The 23,789-nt window shown below is 39.2% G+C and overlaps 1 protein-coding gene across 3 annotated transcripts in view; it reads left to right on the top strand.

Annotated features, from left to right (window-relative positions):
• PCDH11X (protocadherin 11 X-linked) overlaps positions 1-23,789 on the top strand; it is a 509,451-nt gene that overhangs the window by 236,226 nt on the left and 249,436 nt on the right. For all 3 annotated transcript variants that reach the window (XM_054214618.1, XM_054214617.1, XM_054214619.1), the window contains one exon: positions 14,001-14,072. In XM_054214618.1, the coding sequence (XP_054070593.1) occupies positions 14,001-14,072 (72 nt within the window). The remainder of the gene's footprint in view (positions 1-14,000; positions 14,073-23,789) is intronic.

Below are 23,789 nucleotides of genomic sequence, written 5' to 3'. Positions count from 1 at the left end.
GGTAAGCCTTCAGAAAACTTGGAGGAGTCAAAGGATTGATTTGTTGTGAAGGATAGTTAGAAGAGACAGCAAATCAATTTACTGAAGCGAGAAGTTTGTGGGAGGGTCTGCTAGGACTTGTGGTTAGGGAGGACTAGGTTAAATGGTGCCCCAAAGTCAAAGGATGTAGATAAAAGCAAACATTTGTGAAAGGAAAGGAAGGAATGTAGAATTAAATGCAGATCTCAAAGTAGCAAAGAACCTACTCTCGTGCTTGGGAATTTATGATAGAGGTAAATTGAAGAAGCCAATTGTTGGCAGAAAATTGCTTGAAGAAATGTTACAAACTAGAGACAGCTTCATAAGGACTGAGAAAAAAAGAGAAAGGGGAAAAAAAATCAGATCCCAATATGTTTCTGGGAGAGGAATGTTACAATTCTTTAAAGTTAATCTGTTTCCTCACTCACAGGATTCAGGACAATGCAGGATTAGGTCTGTTGTCTTAAAGTTTATATTTGTCATAGATCTTAAACACAGAAAATAGTTTTGCATTTTTTATTTGATCTTCAGCTTTCCAGAAGTCTTCCTCCATCCCTGTTGATGTACCTTTTGTCTAACATCAGTCGTGTGACACATGCTCATTTTGTTATGTATCAAAAGCCGTTGGTTTTGAAGGAACTCTTTTATGTCATTTTCTTTGTATGTCATTTAACACTTTTATTAATTATTTTAGCTGTGATTTTTATATTTGCAGTGGTTAAATTTTCTTAGTACAATCAGTGTATGTCTACAAAGGAGAACAAATGTCTTTTCATTCCCTGTTTCAAAGGGTTTATCTTTTGGGGCTTTTCAGTTAATATCTTAATCAGCAATGTCTCTTAGCACCCAGCGACTGAGCAGCAGTGACATTTTTGTTCTTCTCATTTTCATTTTTATTCCAACTCTTTATTTGCTGAAGAAACAGAATGGAATGATTGTTTTAGGATGTTGTCAGAATAGGTTCCTTGGGCTGGCCGATATATGTCTTGCCGAGTGTACTCGTGCCAGGTACGCTGCTGCATCAGAACCGAACGTAGGCATTTTGAAGGACATGAAAAGTTTATGATGTTTGCTTTTTGAGTTCCACTTCACTAATATTGAACAGCAGTGTATGTGCTCAACTACGGAGAGAAGGAAAGGGAAGAGAAGCTGGTGCATTTGTACAGCCAGCCTATCTGTACTGCATGTGATTGCCTAGAAAATTCCATTTGGTTCAGTCAACAAGTTTTATGCGGCCTCGTCTTTCTTTCCAGCTGCTCCCTTTGAGATAAGTCTGAAATAGTAAAGAAAGGAAAAATATTATTTTTACCTCCGAATGCTGAGACTCTATACACGTATAGATAGATCATAACAGCTTTACATTCTTGTAATAATGGCATTTTATCTTCATTTATGTTACAACGGGACTGACAAGAACATTTAAAGAACATTGTGGGACAAAGTGATTTCCATTTTCTGACTTCAGAAAGAGATCATTTAAATAAATCTTCTTTGCTTTCTCTTGTTGATAAAGTTTCAATTCACACATAATATTAACCTATATTTGAATTTAGAAAAACAAATAAACTGTAAAAATAGAGAATACTGACCCAGGATCTTTTTTGTTAATTTATGGGGTTTTTCTTATAGTGAGCCATGGACCAATATTTCCCCTATTAAAGTTGTTTATGGTGAGTTCGGATCTTACGTTTCAATAATAGTTCATGGGGTGTAGGAACTGGAGTAATAAAGAACAGAATCTGAAACGGTCTAGGGGCCACTGGCATGGAAGTTGTGAGAGCGTTTCATATTCCTTAAGATTTTGCATTTACCAGTAGATTTAGTGCAATAATCCTGAGATAAATGAATGTGGGTTTTTTTATGGAATACATAAATCATAGGTATTAGAGAAGATCAGACAAGACTTGTAGAACCCTTTAGAAAATTATCGCAATCTGCATAAGTGAAATTATTCCCAGTCTATTGCATATGGACAGAATAATGCACTTTATAATAAATTAATGAAAGTGGCTGCTGTGTATGACTTCACTGCCATATATTATTTCACTGCAAATATGCTTAATCAAAGACAAGTATCAATTCAGTGTCAATAGTTTTGGAATCCAGTGATGGCCATTTTCTGTGTTTTTGTCATTGCTTTTTCACATGCTCCAAATGATTATTTGCAAATCACTTAACGCTAAGCGAGATACGCAAAGCCCTCAACTTCTGCAACAAACAGAATGATGCTTCAATGATTTTTGTTTTTTATCTCATTAACTATTTCTAAAAGTTCAAATTATTCCTGGAATACAACATCTGGAAGAATTAAAGCAATTCCCCCTAACAGGCAAACTGCCATTTTCTTTAACAAGTGTAAGAGCTCGGCGTATACAATAGTAGCCCCTTTGATACTGTTTTCCTTAATCCTCTAGGATATATTTTTCCTACAAAATAAACAAAAGAGGATGGTTTAAAGTAATCTCTGTTGGTTATTTTGGTCTTTTTTGTTTTTTTTTTTATTTCTTATCTATGACCTTATCTACTTGAAATTAGAAGTTCCAGTTTTTGTACTTTTTTCTAATATGTAGAGTTTTGGTGGAAAAAACGGAGCTCTAGATCTTGCAAAGCTTCCTGTATTTCTTTGTAAGCTGTCTCGAACTGAAGTCTCTGCTGTCACGTCTTCACTATTTTTGGTGTTCAAACTAGCTAGAATTAAACCAGACCAGGTATGTGTACACGTTATCATGTCTTGGATTCAGCATTAAAAATCCTTTGTAACATTTTTGCTGAAATTCCGAGAGTTTAATTTTCACCTGCTTAGGGCCAGAGCTTGTAACTGAGGTATCAGATCATCTAACTCATCCCCTCAGGTTTCATGTGCCCATATCTGTATGTAACGTACTGCTGGCAAGTCAGATGCAGAAAAAGAATTATTTGCAGCAATTTAGGAAAAAAGCTTCACTTGTACATTTCTTAATTAGAGTATCCTCAACAGTGTAACAGTCTGTTTTATAAAAAAGCATAACAAAAATCAAATACATTCTCAGGTAGGACATCTGAAATACTTGAATTCTGGAGTGGCTCTGGAAGTGAGAGTGAGAGTGCATGTGTGTGACTACGCATCTGTTCAGAATTTGGAAAACACCTTTCGATTCTTATACATTGTGAATTCTACTTCCAAAGTTCTAGTGTATTTATGACAGTAGTTTTCTTCCCAGTCTTAACAAAGAGAGGGCATTTTGTCTTTCATCTTGGTATTAGGAATAAAAATTGTCTGCTGTTGCCTTAAAAATTACTGTATTTGTGACTCTGCTCTTTAGTTTGCCACTTCTAAAATGAGGAAAATGATGCTTCCAGAGGAGCGATGCTAGTATCAGTTCATTATTGTTTTTGTAAAACAGAAGGACTGTGCTTGAAAAGTTTTCCACTGTAGGTATTATTAGTGGAAGCGGACCTGCATAAACTAATTTAATCATATATTTATGGAAGATGTGATTTTAGATACTATGTTCTGGGTTTTATTTTTCTCTTTCCCCCGCCCTGCCCCAGGGGGGAAAAACAATCTCTTATTCAATAATTTATGAATAACAGCAAATAAAATAGAAAACATGGAAAGTGTCAGGAAACGTATTTGAGAAAGTATGTCAGGTTTGAAATAAGTTTTAAAATGGAAGCTAAGAACACACTTGGACTTAGGTACAATACAGTTGATAAATCAGTTTCTGACTGTCTTCCATCTTAAGTGAAGACACCTCACAGGATTAAGTTTAGACATCCTTAACGCCACTGTAACACCCGCTTATCAACGTTCTTCAGTACTTTTGAAATACTCCTCCTGCCTTGACCATTATTTAAAAGACTGGGATCTGCCCTGATCTTGAGTTCTTAATTCTCAGCTTGTTTACAAAACCTATGGAGAGCATGGGGTTTATTTCTTCTTGTGTTCATTATTTTGCCTTCTAAACTTTATCTAACTGTCTTCAGTGACAATGGCAATAAAAGTGTGCATTAACGCAGGCTTCAGCGCAGGCTGTGTGACCCTGGGGGTCGCTGATCGGCACCCATCCCACCACTGCCCTGTTGTGGCCATGCTTGGTGCTGGGTATAACAGGAGTAGGCAGACTCTGCCTCTGCTGCCTCCCTGTACTCTGAGCATATTTCTGATCAGAGTAGGGATAACAGATGCACCAGAGGTAATACTTGTATTGAGTACTTAAGTTTTAAAGCCACCCCAATATCTGTGCCAAGGAATCTTGTAATGATGTCTAGACAATAATGAGAGCACATCTATGTTATGATAACTTCCCTGAGTTTCCTGGGTGTGCCCTTTAGTTGTACCTATGTATAAAAACCCAAAGAGAAGTGATTTCATAACGTTATTATTTATTACATTTAGCTGAAAAAATGTTAGAATTTTATAATTCATCCTGGAATAGAGTCACTGTTCCCTATTAGCACAGCAAAATGTATGCTATTGAGGCAGAATTTTTTCTGCAACTTTAGACAGGATTCCTGACGTGGAGTGAAGATACGGCAAATGTGGTGGGACTTTGTGGACATCTGTGGATAGCAGTTTTCCCACTGGAAATAGTAAAAAAGTATTTTCATATTTGCTTTTCTTGATGGAAAGCTGTTGTGCATGGTTGTCCAAGGAAAGGGAGGAAACTGCAGGGGAGCAGATGGGCACCAGTGTCTTTTGGTTAATGAGATTGCAATACAACTTGAAATGGATTTTATTACAGTAATATTCAGAGTCTATCCTGACCACAGGTAAAGTAACATGTGATGGGGGAATGTGATTACATATGTCTATGCTTATGAAAAGACTCATATATTTTTCACAAGTTGTGCTGATACAGCCCACAGACATTCTTGGCTTAAGCAGGCGCTGGATCTCCCTTGCACTTAGAGTGCCTGCCTTAGAGTAGGTGGAGCTACTCTTACCTGTACATACCCTTGGTGACTCCTACGTGTGTTTCCTCATTCCTCCCTATTTTACAAGTTACACTGTTTGTATTCAATCTGAATTCTGTGCCATAGGTTAGGATACATGCTGAATAATTTACTCAAGACTTGATAAGAAAAAACCAAAGTTATTTCCAAACGTACTTCTTTATCTCCTGAAAGATTATTTATGGTACAAGTGCCTGTTCTTGACATACTCTTGCAACCTGAAGAACAATCTGACTTTTTATTTTACTTCATCTATTAAGAACTACAATATGCACTAGAAAAATCAAACATACTTTATAAGACAAATAGTCACAGCTGGGGATAAGGAATGTAAATAGGATGACATCAAATGAAAAAAGCTCATGATCGAACACGGCTTCTATAGATCATGTTGTCTCTAATGTCAGGAAAATTGCAGATTAGTCTTGCTGCTCTTTATGAGTAAGCCTATTTATCAACTTTCTGGAAAAATCTAATTTAAGGTGGCACATTTTCCTTAGTTCTGCCAGACTTCAAAGCTTGAAGTGTAAGGGTTTGTCAGCCATTCTCTCCTGGCTGTAACAGCATGTGAGATTCCCATTCAGGCCTTTCTCCACCAGCCGGGTCTGGGCTACTCCTGGCTGACTCCGATAATGTAATTTTAGTTTGCTTGATTAGTAAAGTAGAAAAAACTGGGGAGCCTTAGCTTTTAACACCTTTATCCAATTCAGACTTAATGTTCAGAGAGAAAGAGCAATTTAAATTGCAAATGTTCGTTATAAGGAGCTGGGCTTCTATAAAGTGTAAGTTAGTCACACCATAGAGAAAGATGACAAGCCCTAGAAAAAAACAAAACACACCATTTGGACAAAGCTGGATACTGGCAGAGGCTGTGCTATTTTTCCTGAATAACCTACAGAAAGAGAAACTATTTTTATGAAAGGATATAACAAGAAATGTGAATTTTGACAACTCTGGAGAAAATATGCAGGAATATAAAAATTTGTAGTTTTGCTACCATGTACTACATTTTTAACATGATGCTTTATGTCTGAGTCACAAAACGGATTTGTGTACATTTATATTCATTCTTTAAAAGCTAAGTAGAGCTCAGGCAACTAAAACAAGCTGTTTGATATTATGTTCTCTTTTTTTTTTTTTTTACCCTTTCACTTGATGTAAGAATACCTTAGCATATAATGTCACATTAGTTTTATATATGTAAATACTTTCAAGTCAGAACGTGTAGTGTGAGCATATTTTATCAGCTATTACCACTAAGATTTTTACATATACAATCTAAAAAAAAGTTCTGTGTTTATCAAAATTTAAAGTAATATTGCTCCTTTGGGATTATCTGAATTTGTGGGAACACTGCTGTTCTTAGAAGTAACTTAACTATGCACTGATTAAGAAATTTTAATTATTTCTGAAATTTGGGAAATGTGTTTAAGTATGTTAGCAATGGTGTAAGATAAAACACAAGTGAAACACAGTATATGATTGTTACCTAAATGTAATAAAGTCAGTTGAACGACAAAGTCTAAAGAAGCATATTCTCATGGATAGGCATTTTCTTAGGCATTCCAAAATGCTGATGTTCTTACAGAGAGCTTTAGGATAAATCCTTATAATTCCTGTGCATGACATTTTGAAAAGACCAGAGCTGTGAATATCACACCTGATTGCTTTTAACTCAAAAGCTTTCATGTGCAGGAAATAATGTTTCAATTAAAAAGAGAGAGAAGGGGGGGTCATTTGACATGACTACATTGCATTCAAAATCATGTACAGAAAATGAAAATTAGAGCAAATTCAATAGGCTGCTGACTCAAAGCTGAACAGACTTAAATGTTTGTATCACTTGTTCAAAAGGTTAGGCCCCAATTTCAGTATCAAATGCCTGTATCAAATCTCAGAACTTGGTGGTCTCAATCTCTTGATTTTTGAAATTTTGCTCTCGCTAGTTAGCAAGCGCTGGGTTTTATTGTCCATTGTTCCCACTTCCACTTTGTCATCTTTCAGTGTCTGAAATCTATAAATTCCATCTACTGTAATTTTAAATGTGAAGACACTGTGTAAGGCTACAAATCCTGACAGCAGGTGGGAAGAATTTCTACCACTTAGTATACTGACTTTGCTTTGTGCTTTTCCATGTGGAATGTATTTGATTTACAATTAAAAGTATATAAATGCACTTGGAAGATTAGCGAGCATTTTAATAGCACATACAGTATCTGACACTTCACTGAGGATTCAGAGGAAATCCTTTCTCCTTGCATAAAACCGATAGGATGCATTTACCCTAAAATTGCCCTTGAAATAGATACTTTGTCTAGTAATGTAATTTCTTCCAAATGACATCTCCTTTCCTGTGAGATGTTTGATCATTGAATCCTGAAATGCAGGTTTGGGGTCTGCTTATGGTTTGGTTTCTTTACAGAACCACTAAGAAAAAGAACTTGCCATGTGAAGATTCACCATGTATGTATGGATTTGCTAGCTGTATAAAAAGCATTGTTCTTCTGTGGATGACCTCCTTGCACAGAATGATAGTTTTATCCTTCTCTACATCATTATGTTTGCTGTACAAAAATCCTGCTGTGCTACATCATAATAACATGTAATCTTCTTGCTCAGTTTAGCTGAGATTTAAGGAGCCGCTGTTCATGGAAGCAGTTCTCTAAAGTCTGATCTATAATTTACCAGAATCAACCAGGCAAAAGAGCAAGAGGCTTTATAAGAGGGATACAGCCCTTAAAACTCTTAAATGAAGATTAGTTTAAAGTTTTACAATCCGGTACAGAACCATCTGGCAAATCTCATGTCAGGCTTTGTTAAACCTCTGAGCTTTCCTAGTACGCTGCAGTCATTCAACCCCCACCCCACACCCTGCCTTTATCTTCCATTCCCCTGCCTCCTGCCAGGCACCCACTTTACTCAAAGATATGTTGGAACAAAAGAGGGAAATAAGTCAGCGAAGGGCTGGTTTTTCTACAAGAATAGTATAACAGCTGTAAATGATGGAGGCTGTGGGTGTGCAGCACCTCTGGAAATCTTGCCCTTGTAATTGCTGTCTGGCTGTATATGCACTAGGTGATTTATTGCATCTTTGAAGAGGTAATTGCAAGATAAAAGCTGCCTGTTGGCAGAACCATTAGAGACTTGCTGGGTTAAATTGTGGCTTTTGAGGCCAGGGAATCACTGGGAGGACGTATAGCAACATCACAAGGCATTTTGATACTTTCAGAAATGGAGCCACAGTTGTTAACAGCCAAACCAGCGTAGATGCTGTGTCAGCGGTGATTCCATTGGTGTTTGGTGTGGAAATCCGATTGTTCCCGTCATTCCTAAATCACGTTTCAGCACTCTAGACTATGGGTTCCTCGCCAATACCTCCACAAAAGTGTTTTTATCTGTGAGTTCTGAATGGTCTGTTTGTTCTTTGGCAAAAGGCAGGCCTAATGTTTTTCTCAAACACAAAGCAAAACCCCTCCCATATGAATCATTACTAATACCTGGATTTTAGCTGTCCTATGGCTTGCCCATCTACTTCTGTCATACAGATTTATTTTCATATTTATATAAAGCTTGGAAACATGGAACAACATAATTTGTTTTAGCAATCTGTTACATAAAATTATACTTTCTTCACATAAATTAATGCTTCTGTTCACCTTTCACATGAAGGGTCTTTGGAGGCTGAAGGAGGACTGCAGGAATCCCATTACCTGAAATCAACTTAGAGGCAAGAAGGAGGCATTGTTAATGGAGATAATCTCCTTCTCAGACTTACAGCGCTTCTCTGGCTCAGTGTGCTAATAAAGATGTTCTGCCTGGAGAGTGAAATTAGAATACATGATGACCTGATTATAATATGGGACAGAAAAATAGTAAAGTCTGCAGTTCCTGTCTAAAATGTAACTTTTGGCCATATACTTCAAACATAACCAGAAAAGACAAAACCTGCCCCAAATAAACATGTGCAATCCCAACCAGACTTCGATAATGTAACATAGCATATGCTACTTACAAAATGTCCTTTGCTGTTTGCTTCCTAAAACTCACTTCAAGCCATACAGGATTTCAGCTTGAAAGACAATTTCATAAAGCACTCTTTTTTTTTTTTTTTTTTTTTTTTTTTTTTTTTCTTTCCTGTAAAGTGCAGGAGTGGAACACTTTGAGTCAGACAATCTTAATGCTGCCGTAGCAATTTTGTAAGGCACCAGAGAAAAATGCATCATATTATCTTTGAATTTCAGTCTGCTTTTGCTTCTCACAGCAATCAATAACCATTAGAATTATTGGTGGTAGTATCTATCTAGATGATTTTAGGGCTTTTCCAGAAATCAAAATACATAAACCAAAATTGTCATGTTGTATTTTTTTCTTTTCTTTTTAACTCTAATAAAGCCAAATTTGCTTTGAAGAAAAGCAAAAAAAACCCAACCCTGTCAATAGGGAAGCAGGATGAAAAGGAGATGCCTCCAAGCTGAACAGATCCCATAGTTAGTGTTGGAATAAAAAGTTTGAGGGCCAGGACAAATTCTCTTTGCAGCCTGGAAAGGAGATAGTCATTGAAAAATTAGTCATATCCATGGGTCAAGTTAGTAGACGTTTTTATGATTATTTTAAAAGCCCAGCTCACAAAGCTGAGGCCAGCTAATTGAACATAATTTAACTTCTTACCAGCAAAAAGGGAAGGACATTCTCACAATTTGGGAATATGTATTTTGTATTGGAGGCAGCTGAGGAGTCCTGACTGTAGGAAGTGAAGGGGTGCAGCAGGCACTGCGGCCGGGAGTGCAGCCGGGGCTGCGCTGGGCAGAGGAGCTGGCCTGTGGAGCAGGGTGCTCCTCCTGTGTTGGGCTGGATGTGGCAGCTTCCTCTGGGTGCTGCTTCTGGAATGACGCAGTCTGGAGGGGGAGAGGCGAAAGGGAGAGCTCAGCAAGTGGCTGTCAGACAGCATCACTGGGAATGGGCGTCCTTCTTCTGCATCCCTGCATCCCACCTTCCTGACCTTAGCTCTTGTAGTGGGCTGGCAGGGCAGGATCCTAGACAGAGCAGGCCAGACTGGTACCTTAGGGCAGAGAGAGAATGGGCTGAGTCTGCTGGAGAAAATAGGCTGTGCAAATTAGCAGTCTCTTGTTATGGATCAGCCTAACCTGTATGGACACTGGGGTCCAAGTAGCATAGAGGTAGATGCCATCAGAAGGAAGATCTCCTTCTGTGCATGAGCTGTTGCTGTAAGATTAGTTTGAACTGTCTCAGGTACAGAACAGATTTCCCCCTTGTATTTCAGAGTGGAAACGACCATTGTGGCATCTTAAAGATAAAAATGAAGTCTGACTTAAAATGATGACTTTCATAACCTTTAAAATCTATTTTACAATTTATTTTCTCTGGTAGATTTTGGAAGCCTGGATATTACCTGTCAAGCTGTCATAAGTAATTATATGTTTGTTAACTTATTGCTCCTAATAAACAACAGGAAATATTCATGATGAATTTCATTTTTCCCTAAAAAAAAGATTTAATAACTACTTTGATTAAATATTAAAGCTTTCTTTTGCTGTTACAACTAGACAGAAGATTCCAAATATCAGCAAAATATATTGTGCACAACCTTTTTACTACCGGGCTATTATGCTGGACTTTATCGATTGCTAACATAATTGATCAGGGTAATTTCTAGGTGGTCAGGTGGAAGACTGATGTGACTGGCTGTATGATGACTCAGCAAACGAAAACTTCTTTTATATTGTTTCACTGAAAATACCTGAAAATTGGAGTTTCTGTGGGCAGACAGGATTGCCTGGCCTTGGGGATCAGTTGACAGGAGTCGTGTGTTTCCCACTGGGCAAAGGGATTACTGAGATAAAGGAAACTTTTACAGCCAGCAAGACCTTATGTGGTTTCCTGGGCTTTTTTGCCTTCTCCAGTGCCCATAGCAGGGCAGCGATATGGGGTGTCAGGTAATGATGGAAAGCAAAATGAGTCCCTCAACTCCAGGGGGAGGATCCCAGAAGGTGTTGGATGAATGGTAGGAACTGAATCAGTCGTCTGGATACGCCCCATGCTTGTGAAACGGTAGTTGGCTGTAACAGAAGTGACAGGTGGTTCATCAACCATGAAAAGAACCTAATTTATTCCCAAAGTCAAGCCTGCCTGCTAGAGAAATTGTAATCTGTACGTGTACAAGAGCTAAGGGAGCTTTAATGGCACTGCTGAAACCATAATGTAATATCCAGGTTGAAATCATTCCATCTTTATCTCATTATGAGTACAATTTTCTTCTACGTGTGAAACTTAAGTGTCAAATTGAGGAAGTAGAGAGAACATAAAGAACAGACTGTGGGCATATTCTATTGTTTCTTTAGAGGAATTGTAGAAGCTGCAGAAGGCTGAAGGAAGATGCCCCAAGCAAAGTGGGGGGGGATAAAGGCTTCCAAAAACTTCCCAGTTTTAGTACGAGCTTCTTTATCTGTGCTGGAAGAAAGAAGGTCCCGGGAGGGTTGTCTATCATTACCACATTCTTCTTTTTCAAAAAACAGAAAAGAGAACTTGTGAATAAGCGCTGCTTATGTGATCTATTAAGAAGATGCATATATCTCAGCCAGCAGTGAGTGGGGAGCTTGTATACTTGTATACTCGAAGCACAGTAGTAGCAGGTAGTTCAGAACAGGGATTCACACGCTTTGAATTTTGCCACGTGCTGAGTTGGAAGCTGCAGCAGATGCGGTGCTAGTTAGTGGTACAAGTGCTGATTCATAGTAAACTCTCACGTGTAGTCACAGCTGGCATATAAGTTCTTTTCTGTCATTTTTTTTTCTACGCTGAAAAGTGGCAATGCAAATACGGTTCAGGTTCTCTGTGGCAAACCAGATCTGTGCTATGTGTTAGGGCCTTTAATTTGTAGAGCTCGGTTCCTTTAGTTATAGTTTACAACAGCGTTGTCAAAACAGAATGAGAGCTAGAAAGATGTGCCCTGTGTGGAAAGCCTGGAGCGGGTGAAAGCAGTTAGTACTTGTTTTTTTTCTTTCTTCCATATGCTGCTCATTGTTGGAAGGGTCAAAGGGTCTCTTTGGGTGCTGGGTAGTGGAAACAGTAGGAAGTAAATGAAGAACACAAGGTGCTAGTCCATAAGAAATTCAGCATTAAGAGAGGTGTTTGAGTTTTCATTCAGTCATACCAAAGATTTAGAGCATGGGTTTCAAGTGTTACTCAAATGTTTTGAGCGCTGTCTCACCTAAACGTGTGTTTGCATCCCTTTTCTTCCTGTAGTCATATGCTTGTTTTTTCCTTTTTCTTTCTGCTCTAACACAGAACTGACTGGACAAATGTTGTATTAAAAAACTATTTCTCAAGAAATAGTGTGATTTTTTTTAATGTCAGTTCATGGCAGGTTATCCCATATGGAATTATTATGGTATCTTGGCACCACAATTGATATGTTTAAAAACTTTCATTATGTGTTTGGGTCCCTTTGATGCTTGATTATTACATTTAAAGAAAGATTATAAGGTAGAATGCATTTGCTTTTGAACACATGAAAAGCACAACCTTCCCTTTCCAGATGCATTCATTTAAACTCTGTTTAGCATTCACTAAATCTGTGGTTATTTCTTTTTTCTCTTGAAATGCACTTATTGTTCTATTTCAAGACTGAATCGTGTTCCGTTGCTACCCCAAAATATAACATAATAAGAATGGTAAAAATGATTGCCTGTAATCTATTATTACAGGCAATCCAACCTGCCAAAACAAAATTGCTATTTAATAAGGTAGTTTTTTTGAAAGAAGCCCTTTGAATACTCCATGCTAACTGAAGTTACCCACAAATCCTGTATTTAAAAAAAAAAAAAAAAAAAGTTTCCTTTTAAGTGACCATATTTTACTATATATGACAGAAAATCCAATGGCATATCTCTCCCTCTCTGTCAATCCTTGCAGTCTCCATGGGCATTCAGATGACTCTGATGTGAGACCTGGATAAGATGCTATTTATACTACGTATTGTCAAAGGCCTCATCCAAAGGGTAGTACATTAGAGATGTTGTATTTCAGGAGGAGGAAAATCCTGGCACTACTTAAAGAGTGTATTTCAGCAGAGGACCTTTTTTGTGAATGTCATTGTTCCCATTTTATGGCAGAAAGAATTTAGGGAAAAAGAAAATATAAGAGACTTATTGGTATTTTTGCAGCAATATGTAAAGTTCCTTCCCTGGGAAATTCATATGGAGAAAATTAAGAGGAGCCAACATCCTATTCAATCTCAGTCCCAGTGCTCAAAAATCTTATGTATTTATTATTGAAGCAGAGCCATTACAGACTTTAACAAGTATTTGCAGGATGCTTTCATAATATTTAAAAAAAAAAAAAAGGAAGTGTGAAGGGTCAGCAAGTCTAATTCTATGAAGACTACTTCAGTCTGTTTGATTGTTCCGTCTTTTGATTTGGGGTAGTTGATTTTGAAATATTCCAAGGTAGTGAAAAGTCAGAGGCAAGAAGCCGTTGGCTGCTCAGTCTTCCGGCTCTGGCTCCAGCAAGCACTAAGGAAAAGCAAGGGCTGTCACCTGAAAACATGGCTCCCCTTCTCAAATAATGCAGACTTTAACAAAGTTTTCCATAATATTTCTTCTGATTCACCTATTTAAATTAGTTCCGCTGCATTCTGTGCCCCTTTTCGGACTGTCTATTGAACATAGCACAGCCTGGGGAGGAGGCAGAAGAGAAACCACAGTCAAGTTGTCTCTGAAATTCTGCCACCGAACCATATCCTGTTGGCAAATCATTTCATATTTTTGTCTGAAGTTTTCATCTGTATACACAGATGAAGGTGTGTACCCCCACACCTTGGAACTTAAAACAACTCTATAAAAAATAAGTTACTTCGCTGCAAAAATATCAGACCTACAGTCTACTCCAAATGCACGCAGTCGTGATACATTACCATTATTTTGTATGAATTTTGTACCTGACTGTTTTATTCCCTCAAGGGAAATTAATGCTGAATGCTGGTAGAGTGGTTGAATATATAACTGATGCATGCTTTTCTCTCTTAACAGCACACAAAAGAAATGGGAAGGCCACAAACTCCTTTGAAAGAGACAACCTTGGAGCCTTGGACTCAGCCACAGGTAGGCTGGAACAACTTTTCTGATAATGTGTTTTCTTTAATGGTGGTTTCTAGAAGCCTTAATAGAATTCATCTGGGGCTCTAAAGAAAAGCTGCAATAGGTAGCTCTGTGCTTTTTGGCACTGTATGTCAAAATGATTTGTGTTTGGCCGCCCAAACCATTGGTAGTCTCAGCTTTTTTCTAAGGGAGAAATGCCAGGATTATCTGGCCTTCAGTTTGTGCTCCTTATGTGCTTAAAAAACTTTGCAGAACTTCACAAAACTGCTTTCTGAATGATGGGTCAATAAGCTGTGAGTGTCTCTTGGTGTAGAAATGAAGTTTGTGGAAGTTTGTTATTTTGAAAGGAGGGTTTGCAAGATCAACCTTTTATGTCATAAGGATTTAGCAAAAAATGAAACAACACTTAATCGTGCAAAAAGAGATAAAGAAATGGGGAGATTACTATGCAACACTTACCTTCCTTAACACAAAATGTTTTGGATGCTTTGGCCTTGCAGTTGTGTACTTTCTCGAGTAAATCTGTTGTTATAAATTTCTTTCATGCAGGAATTCAGAGTTATTTTTGCTATATATTCCCTGTGTATCAGTGTACTGTACTGCACATTGCAATATGTGGCTTCGGAGGTGATGGGAAGGAAGGGAAGAGCCAGTTCATAGTGTACGTGAAACTGGCTGTTGCTGTTCCAGGGACAAAGACTAGGGCTGTAAGAGAGAATGCCCTGTAGCACGATGGAGATGAAGTAGGGAGCTGAGAAGACCAGCCTGGAGAACGGGGCTGTTTCTGCAAATTCCCAGGAGGTAGCTGCTGCTTTTTATGGATGAGGGGGCACTTTTCCTTTAGCAGCTGCCACATCTGTAATTCATATGGCACAGTGCCTCTACCTGACAGAATCACCTACCTCTGCTTTGCAGGGTTCACCTGTGGCTAAAGGCAGCAGTGAATCTATAGCTGCAATGCCCAACCCAAGAGTTTGCTGGCAAAGATTGAGAGAACCAGGCAGAGGTAGCGACCCCTGATCCATAATTACAGTGCGACTGTAGTCTAAGTAGGCTCTGCTTCCTATTTTCAGGCTGTAAGCACTCTGCCCAAACAAATGTTCTCCTGTTTACTCTAGTTTTACAAACTACATATATGAAATCCTAGAACTTAGGCTTGTGCTAGCATGTTTACTCCAAGAGCATGTGGCAAACACAACCTGAGACTTTAGAAGTAGAAATGAAAAAACCCTCACATCTCTGTTACTGCTACCTTTGTTCATGTTTGAGTATGGTTTTTTTTTTTTTAATTAGTTGCAATGCTAACTGTGCTGGCTTTCACGGTACAATCTATACAGCTGATTAAAATATAGTAGCTCTTAAATGGTAAATTCTTCACTGTAGTCACAGATATGTGGCATTTCTGTATACAGACAGATATGTGTAAACATGTAAGCCTGGTATGGTAGGGAAACCCCTCAACTGTTACACTCCAAGACACAGGACCTTCTCTCGTTCCTAGAGAACGGGCTCCAGGGTATAGCGTGTGCCCTGACTGTTTCCAGCCCCGGCACAGCCAGACCTCCACACGCCTCTCTCCAGGCAGCTGCTCATCCCAACGGTTAAGTGTGCATTGATCTGTGTCTGCAATCAATAATGTTTATGTGCAGGACCACAGGAGCTTGTTATGGTCCATAGTTACTAATAGACAGTAACTCCTCGTGTGGAGGAACAAAACTGCTGAGGAAAGTGTTTTGTTACTGCTAAACAGCTAATGAATCATTAAGGGAGGGCTGACAGGCTCGTGTTCCCTTGCCTACAGCATGTGTGGCAGGGCAGGCAGGACGAGGGTTTGGAGTTAGGGCTGGGCTTCGGTTTCTCGGCACGGAAGAGAGAATTGTGGCTTCTGAGTTGTGAGAGGAGGGGCCAAAGCAGCTTGGTGCTGTGATTGTTGTGTAGAGGGGCTCTGGTGTGTGAACGTGGGTGACAGAGGTGAGCTTTTGCAAGAGGTGGTTTGTGTGGCTGCTGCCAGCAGTGTTGTCAAACCAACATTCTGTTGGACTGTCCCAGTGCTGAGGAGAATCAGTGGCTCTTCCTGAGTATACAGACCATCACCGTGTCATCTTGATTGCTTCTGAAAGCTGCGTTCGCGACTGCTTTATTAACTACATGGATTAAAATGTATGAAACGTTTTTGTCATTCTATTCATTTTTGGAAAAAAAAAAACCCTGCTTTTAAAAAAACTAACACCAATATGTTTTTGGTTTTTTTTATTTTGTGGAGAGAAGTAATGTAATCAACAAAATAAAAAAAACCCAAAAACTACTGTAACCATTATTGTAGCAGAAAATTAAATTAGTTGTTAATTCTTTCATGGATGTAATTCTGGCCCCTCCAAATCCCTCCTTAGATATTTTGTATAAAGTGAGTAAAAATTCATGGCATGGATAAAAGCTTTGTCTATTTTATGAGCAACAGGCAAATGATCCAAATGGTGCTCATAAAGCAAATGGTTCCCAACTCTAAAAGGAGGAGGAATGTATTTAAAAGCTGCTAGAATGAACCACGAGTAAAGCCAGCTCCTATTTCCAAGGTGTTGTTTACATGAAAGTTTTTTGAGTTGTTCCCCTCCCTGCCCAAAGGGAGAGACTCACTGCTTTTGTCTACTCAATAATAACAATAGAAAATCATTAAATTTTTGGGGCTACTTACTGCCATTGAGTGTTGAGAGCCACTGTGGGATGTGTTTTACCAACGGAGAAGGTGAATGGCAGAGCTGAGAGCAGAGTTCCAGCGTGCAGGGCCAGGTGGGCACGGGAGCAGAGAAGCCCACATCTGGCCTGGCTGTTGCGAGGTGAGCAGCTGGTACCTATTAGCAGCCACGCAGTTCCACACGGAGGTTATTGTCTGGGGAAACAACAAACGGTGCTTTTTGTGCAGAGGGAGAGAAGGCTCTATGTCACCTGTGCTGTCTAGCTCTCATTTGCCTAATTTGTTCAAGGTTTTGTCTTAGAAGCAGCCAGGTAGCTGAAAATTTTGAAACTGAACTGTTCAATTAGACAAAAAATGAAGAACTGTAGTGCTTTGTCAGGCTCATTTCTTACTCTGTGGTGGGGTTTTGTTCTTGGCATTATGATTTTATTTTTTGGGTTTTTTGGCTGTGATTTAATAAGTTCCTAGAGCAATATGACATTGACAACATGGGAATTCTTTTTCATGGCCGTGCCTTTTAACTTGCAGTTTTCTATATCTTTTCCTGTGAACTCAGTGAATGGTAACTGATGTTACTGCCTGGAAAATAAAGTATGAGAGACTTATTCCGATAAATTCAGGACAAGACCTTTGCAGATAAGGAACATGTGCGATAGTAGCTGCCCAAACAGACTTGTCATTGGTTTACAAGTTTTATTTAAATGCCAAATACCACGTATTCCTATGGTTATGTTTTTTGCTGCTTTGCCTGATTAAACATTTAGCTGATAAACCCTGTCAAGGCTGTTCAAAGCTACTGCAGTTAAGATTACGTATTTATAGCCTCTATTGTTATGGTCAGTTAAAACCAGGATAATTTAAAATCAAACTAAACTGTGATTGCTTAAATTTTTTAAGTTGCTGACACTATTTTAAAATCTGAATTTTGTGTGGTAACGGCATGAAATAATATTGATCATGATGATTCTGATTCAGAAAGAAATTGCTTTATTCTTCCAAAATACTAGGAGGAAAAATCTAGAAAGAGAGAATAAGGTTTTACCAAGCTAAGGAAAAGAACAATGATTAAAGTTATATAGCTTAAAACTGCAGTAGTGGCAAATAACGAGGTCAAATAGCATGGCAGATACAGCAAAAATCCCAGTCTTCAATTGCAGAGTATTTCTGATTTAAAACTTTATTTTTTTTTTGTGACTCTTACGTCACTATCTATTCTATACCTATCTGAAATACTGCAATATAAGTGACTCCTAGAGGTGTTCGACAGGGTAAGATGTGAGGTGGTGTTATTAGTGCTGTAGCTTTTATTTGTTTATTAATTGTAATAGCTCCATGCGCTCTCACTCACTTAGAGATAATGACTAAAAAGCCCAGGTACAGTTGCATTAATTTTCCTGGCCCAAAAGTAGCATAATTATTTTAATGAACACATTAATTTATCCCCTTTCCTTGTGCTCTTCCTCCTGCACAGTCCGCATTGTCACTGGAAACCCAGACAATGGTGACCCTGAAGGTTTATAGCTCTCCTCAAAGCTCTCTGTGAGGGTTAAATGTCCAAGGACAGAGAATTGCCAGGCTCAGGTAGTGCACATCCACGTGTGTCTCACAAATAAACACCATCTCACACTGACATGGCTGTATTACCTCCTGGTGTGACGGCGGTGCACTGCCACAGCAATGAGCAGCAAGATACAGGCTGAGTGCCCCCATTTGTCTCTCAAAAGCAGAAGAGAAAAATAATTTGTTTCCTCTTTTGCATGTATAGTTTTGCTTTCTCTTTGTTTGTGTGCAGAGCACAGTCCTTTTCTCTTTTTTTATTGTTTTTGGAAGCAGAATTACTTTTTGTGGAAAGGCAAAAACACTCAGGCTGAAATCTAATTACAAATGATAGAGTGCAGTATTTTTCTGCTCAATTTTAAAGAATCACTTTATAATCTTGGAACAGTGGATAACAACATCACTAATCCAATATTTTAACAGTAAATACGTTTGATGATGGGAATTGCTACACTAATCTTATATCCCTCCACAGTATAGTTAAGAAATCCACAGGGGGTTTTACTAATCAGTTTTTGTAAAGTAAATCAAGTCATGTAATTCTTGTTCCCTCTAAATGCCCAGCAACTGCAGGCAGAACCATGTGTATTACTTTTTGTTCTTTTCATCACTTTGGTACCCTAATCTGCAGCCACACTTTCCCCTTCAGTATGCAAGAAAGAGACTTAAGTCTCCAAGCACCCTCTGAGTGAGGTGTCCTCTCAGGTGAGCTGGCAATTCGCCCTGGTCTCCTTGCCTGCTGCGCCAGGGAGGGATGGAGCTGCACGCAGCTGAAGAGCAGCCACTCATAAATGCAATCTGACCCTGGTTGCTGCTGCACTTACAATTCCTACGGGTTTAGCTACTTAGTTTAGACCCCAGTTTTACTGACCAGTGAGATAAATTGCAGTGTGGCTTTTGTTTTTATCTTGCTTTTACAAAGTGTCAAAAGTAAAGTAGTTTTCTTTTTTAAATTATAAGCAGTGTGTTTTACGCTAGGAAGAAATAATGACAACCATGGTTAAATATTTGAAGAGAAGCAACTAATAAGAATTCTGTGCATATTTTGTTCCCACAGTTCATGGGAACTGAATTATTTTTCATGAAGTCCTGGCGTGCTCTGTTTACTTAGCTCACAGTTTCAGCCTTTAGGATTCAAAATCAGGGAAAGTCAGTATGAAAGTGAAGCTTTATTTTTCTAACTTGGTGTCTTCAGCTTAGATACAAACCACTCACCTAAACAGACTTATACAGTCTAGTTATACCCTGGTTGTATTTAGAATCTGTGTGCTCAAAATATTCCCATGTTATTTGGTGCCTTAATAAATTTACATATGCCTCAAGTATATTTCTTATTTAATGGAACTTCAGTTGTAATCCCAAATTCTAGCACAAAAGACTTAATAAGTTTAGAATAATAATAAAATAATCCAGATCAGAGTAGGTGGTGTGGGGATTCTAGATGCAATTAGAATTGCCTACATAAATATCTGAACTGTTTTTGTACACTCCAATCTTAAAACTTGATTTTTTTTTTTTTTTTTTGTCTCTTAAAATGGAGGCCTCACAAGCTAGAAGCTAACTGGGAGCAGACAGTTGTTTTAGTCTGATTTGAGTACCAGCAGGAATGCAATAGTATTTTATTGAGAAACTTAAGAGAAAAACACACTAATTTTTACACTTTGAAAATAACTATAGTGGATACCCTCATAAACATTTAATCTTTTCAGCAGCAGCTAGTGCAGTACCTGGCTGCCAAAAGGTACAAACCTGGCTTCTCACAGATAGCCCTACTATTCATTTTTTCTGTGTTTCTGGGTTATAATCTGTAAGGTATTCCTGAGATTCTGTACAAATAATGTATCCAGAAATCAGGATACAGTTCTGGAAGGTAACTTAATGGAAAGGCAATTTATTATATGGAAGTAGGCATTAACCATTTCCTGTCTAGTGATTGTTTTCCCTGATTTTTCCATTTAATACAGAATAGAAGAATACCGACATGCCACATAGAAACCAGAATATCAGCATATTTTGTGGCTGTATTAGGCTACTGGGAGTATTCAACTGTAAATTTAAAAAGTGAAGTTTAAAAAAGATATGTTTGCAAATAAAAAACTGAATTATAATCTAAATAAAGACTTATTCTGCAGTGGAGCAGGGTTCCTTAGTTATTCCTTTTGGCCAGGTTATCTCTATTTCTATTAATCTAGTAAGATTTTGGTACGTGCACATGTGACAGGCTTTAAAAATATATATATATATATATATAAAATCATAGAATTATTTAGGTTGGAAAAGACCCTTGGGATCATCGAGTCCAACCATCAACTCCACTCTACAAAGTTCTCCCTTACACCATATCCCCCAACACCACATCTTAATGAGTCTTAAACACATTCAGGGATGGTGACTCCACCACCTCCCTGGGCAGCCTATTCCAGTGCCTAACCACTCTTTCTGTGAAGAATTTTTTCCTAATGTCCAGCCTAAACCTACCCTGCTGCAGTTTGAACCCATTCCCTCTCATTCTGTCGCTCATTTCCTGTGAGAAGAGACCAGCACCAACCTCTCTACAGTGTCCTTTCAAGTAGTTGTAGAGAGCGATGAGGTCTCCCCTCAGCCTCCTCTTCCTCAAACTAAACAGTCCCAGCTCCTTCAATCGCTCCTCATGAGATTTATTCTCCAGGCCCTTCACCAGCTTTGTTGCCCTCCTCTGCACTCGCTCCAGCACCTCGATATCTCTCTCATGTTGAGGTGCCCAGAACTGGACACGATACTCAAGGTGTGGCCTCACCAGTGCTGAGTACAGGGGGACAATCACCTCCCTACTCCTGCTGGTCACACTATTTCTAACACAAGCCAGGATGCCATTGGCTTTCTTGGCCACCTGGGCACACTGCTGGCTCATGTTCAGCCGCTTGTCAGTTAGAACCCCCAGGTCCTTTTCTGCCGGGCAGCTCTCCAGCCACACCTCCCCAAGCCTGTAGCGATGCATGGGGTTGTTGTGGCCCAAGTGCAGGACCCGGTACTTGGCCTTGTTGAAGCACATTCCATTAGCATTGGCCCATTGGTCCAATCTATCCAAGTCTCTCTGTAGAGCCTCCCTATCCTCATGTAGGTCAACAGTCCCGCTTAGCTTCGTGTCATCTGCAAACTTGCTGATGATGCACTCTATGTCCTTATCAAGGTCATCAATAAAGATGTTAAACAGAAATGGTCCCAACACTGAGCCCTGAGGGACACCACTTGTGAGAGGCCGCCAGCTGGATTTAACTCCATTGACCACCACTCTTTGGGACCGCCCATCCAGCCAGTGCTTGATCCAGCAGATCGTATGCTCATCCAGGCCATGAGCCGCCAGTTTTTCCATGAGAATATATATATACCCACACATATTTTTTATTTTTTTTTTAAGATCTAGTTTTGCCATAGCTTATGAGCATTGGAAGTTAGTAGCTGATGTAGCTGAAAAGTCACTCAGAGAAAATAAGGCAAAAAAGCAGGATATCAGAGTTGTGAGCACTGAATTTTCTATTGATTTCAGCAGCGGAGACCATTACAAAGGCAGAAAAATCCCCCTTTCATTTAAGTTTGTCTGTCTTTTTTTTTTCCAGACCAGCTCATGATTCTGTGATTAAAAACTCTCGATTTGAGCTAAGCTACAGTTCTCTTAAAAGTTAATTAAAATAAATGAGAAGTCTACAGACAGTTTCCATACAGTTTACTCAGTGTATTTTCAGGCGTTTAGCTGTATAGAAGCAGAAAGCCAGTCGCTTTGGGGTTGTATCTCTGAGGACAAGCACTTGCTTGTTCGTCTCCGTCAGATTGTTCTATGTATTTGCAGAATCCAAATGTCAAAAGCTGCTGAGTGGAAAATTGGGGGATAGTGAAAGTTTCAGACCCTTACTACCTTGAAATATTTAAACCTTTTCCTATTCACTGAGACCGAAGAACATATCTTCCTTTTTCGTTCACCGTGACAGCGATGTCATCTGCCTAATTTCCTTGGCTCACATTGTTAAATCGTTTCCTTCCTCTTGCTTCCGATGTGTGGGAGCTGTTATTTCAGACTTGAACAGCGGTATAAATGAGGAAAGAGTTTGTAGCAGGAGCAGGGAGCTCCACTGTAGAGCATCACCTGGAAATTCAGCCCAGTGCAGATGAAAACGGGTAACCCCAGAAAGCATCTTGTCAGCGTGCATCGTACTGGAGCTATGGGAGGGAGCTGTACACCTCAGCGCAGGTGCTTGATTTATTCTCCATGGCCATACGCCGAGTTGGAGGAGATAGGGTGCTCAGTAGTGAAATACCCGATGACATTGTTTAAAAAGGGCAGGTAGACAGCTACTCCTTCATCTTGTGAGATGCGGAAAGCCCTGTCAGTGTCTAAGTAAATCACCACGGACCTGCTTTCGGAAAATGTAGATGAGATCTTTGAAGTGCTTAGTTATACATGAGGATGCTCAGAGCTGCTTTCCTCCCCACGGTATTTCTTCTGCTGTCACCCTCGTTCGGCGAGAAAGCGGAGACGTCCCGTTATTTAGGAGAAAGCATGGAGTAACAAAATCATTAAGCTGCATTGGACTGTAACTTACTTGCTCTTAGCTGTGCCTGTGTGCATAAATCTCAAAAAAGAAAACATAAACGAGGCGTGATTCATTGAGGTGTCCATGTTTCCAGTGTCCAGCTGGCTGTCCCTCGCAGAGGGGACAGGAGCTGTGCGTGGGAATGGATCCATCCTCTTCACTGCTGCAGCCGGCACGTCCATTTATGCATCTCAGAATAAAAGGAGCAGTTGAAAGCCTTTTGGGAAGCGTGAGCATAATAAAAGCTTTGTGGTGATGTGTCTAAACCTTAAAAATGGTATCAGCTTCAGCATGGACCTTTGCAGGAAAAGCGGGTGTGTGAGGGAAAGTTTTTGGAAGTGTTGGGCTTTCAATTGCCTGATAATCTCTTGAGGTTTTTCCTTCCCACACTGTGCTTTTAGGGAACTTTTAACCACTTTTTCTTGGTGGTGGTGTTTTTGTTTGGTGGTGGTGGTATGTTTGGTTCGTGTTTGTTTTCTTTTTTCTTTTTTTTTTTTTGTTAGTTGGTTGCTATAAACTTATCCAATGTTTAATAAGAACATTTACAGTGTTTAATGCCTTCCCTCCTGATGAATTAGCCACGCAAATTTTGTTTTCCTGGATAGGAAGCACAGGCACTGCCATGAAGTTCTTGTCACAGGAAATACTAGTAGTAGGCACTAGATGCGTGGTGTGAGCTCTTCACCTGGAGATTGTCCACACTGGCCATGATTCTGTAGTGCAGAATGTTTTACTATTGATCATGATGGAAGAAGACTGAAACTCGGTATTAGCTTTCAGGTAAAAGGGACAAATTATTCACAAATGCCATTAGGGCCCCTAGTGCACACTGATCAAACCATAGTTCGTATATCTTCGGTGTTGAAAATAGTTTCTTTTGACTTAATTTAGTTAACTGAAATG

This window comes from Rissa tridactyla, chromosome 9 (assembly GCF_028500815.1).
Source record: "Rissa tridactyla isolate bRisTri1 chromosome 9, bRisTri1.patW.cur.20221130, whole genome shotgun sequence".
NCBI lineage: Eukaryota > Metazoa > Chordata > Aves > Charadriiformes > Laridae > Rissa > Rissa tridactyla.
The sequence above is the reverse complement of the archived record's forward strand: the minus strand, read 5'-3'. Positions and strand labels throughout refer to the sequence as shown.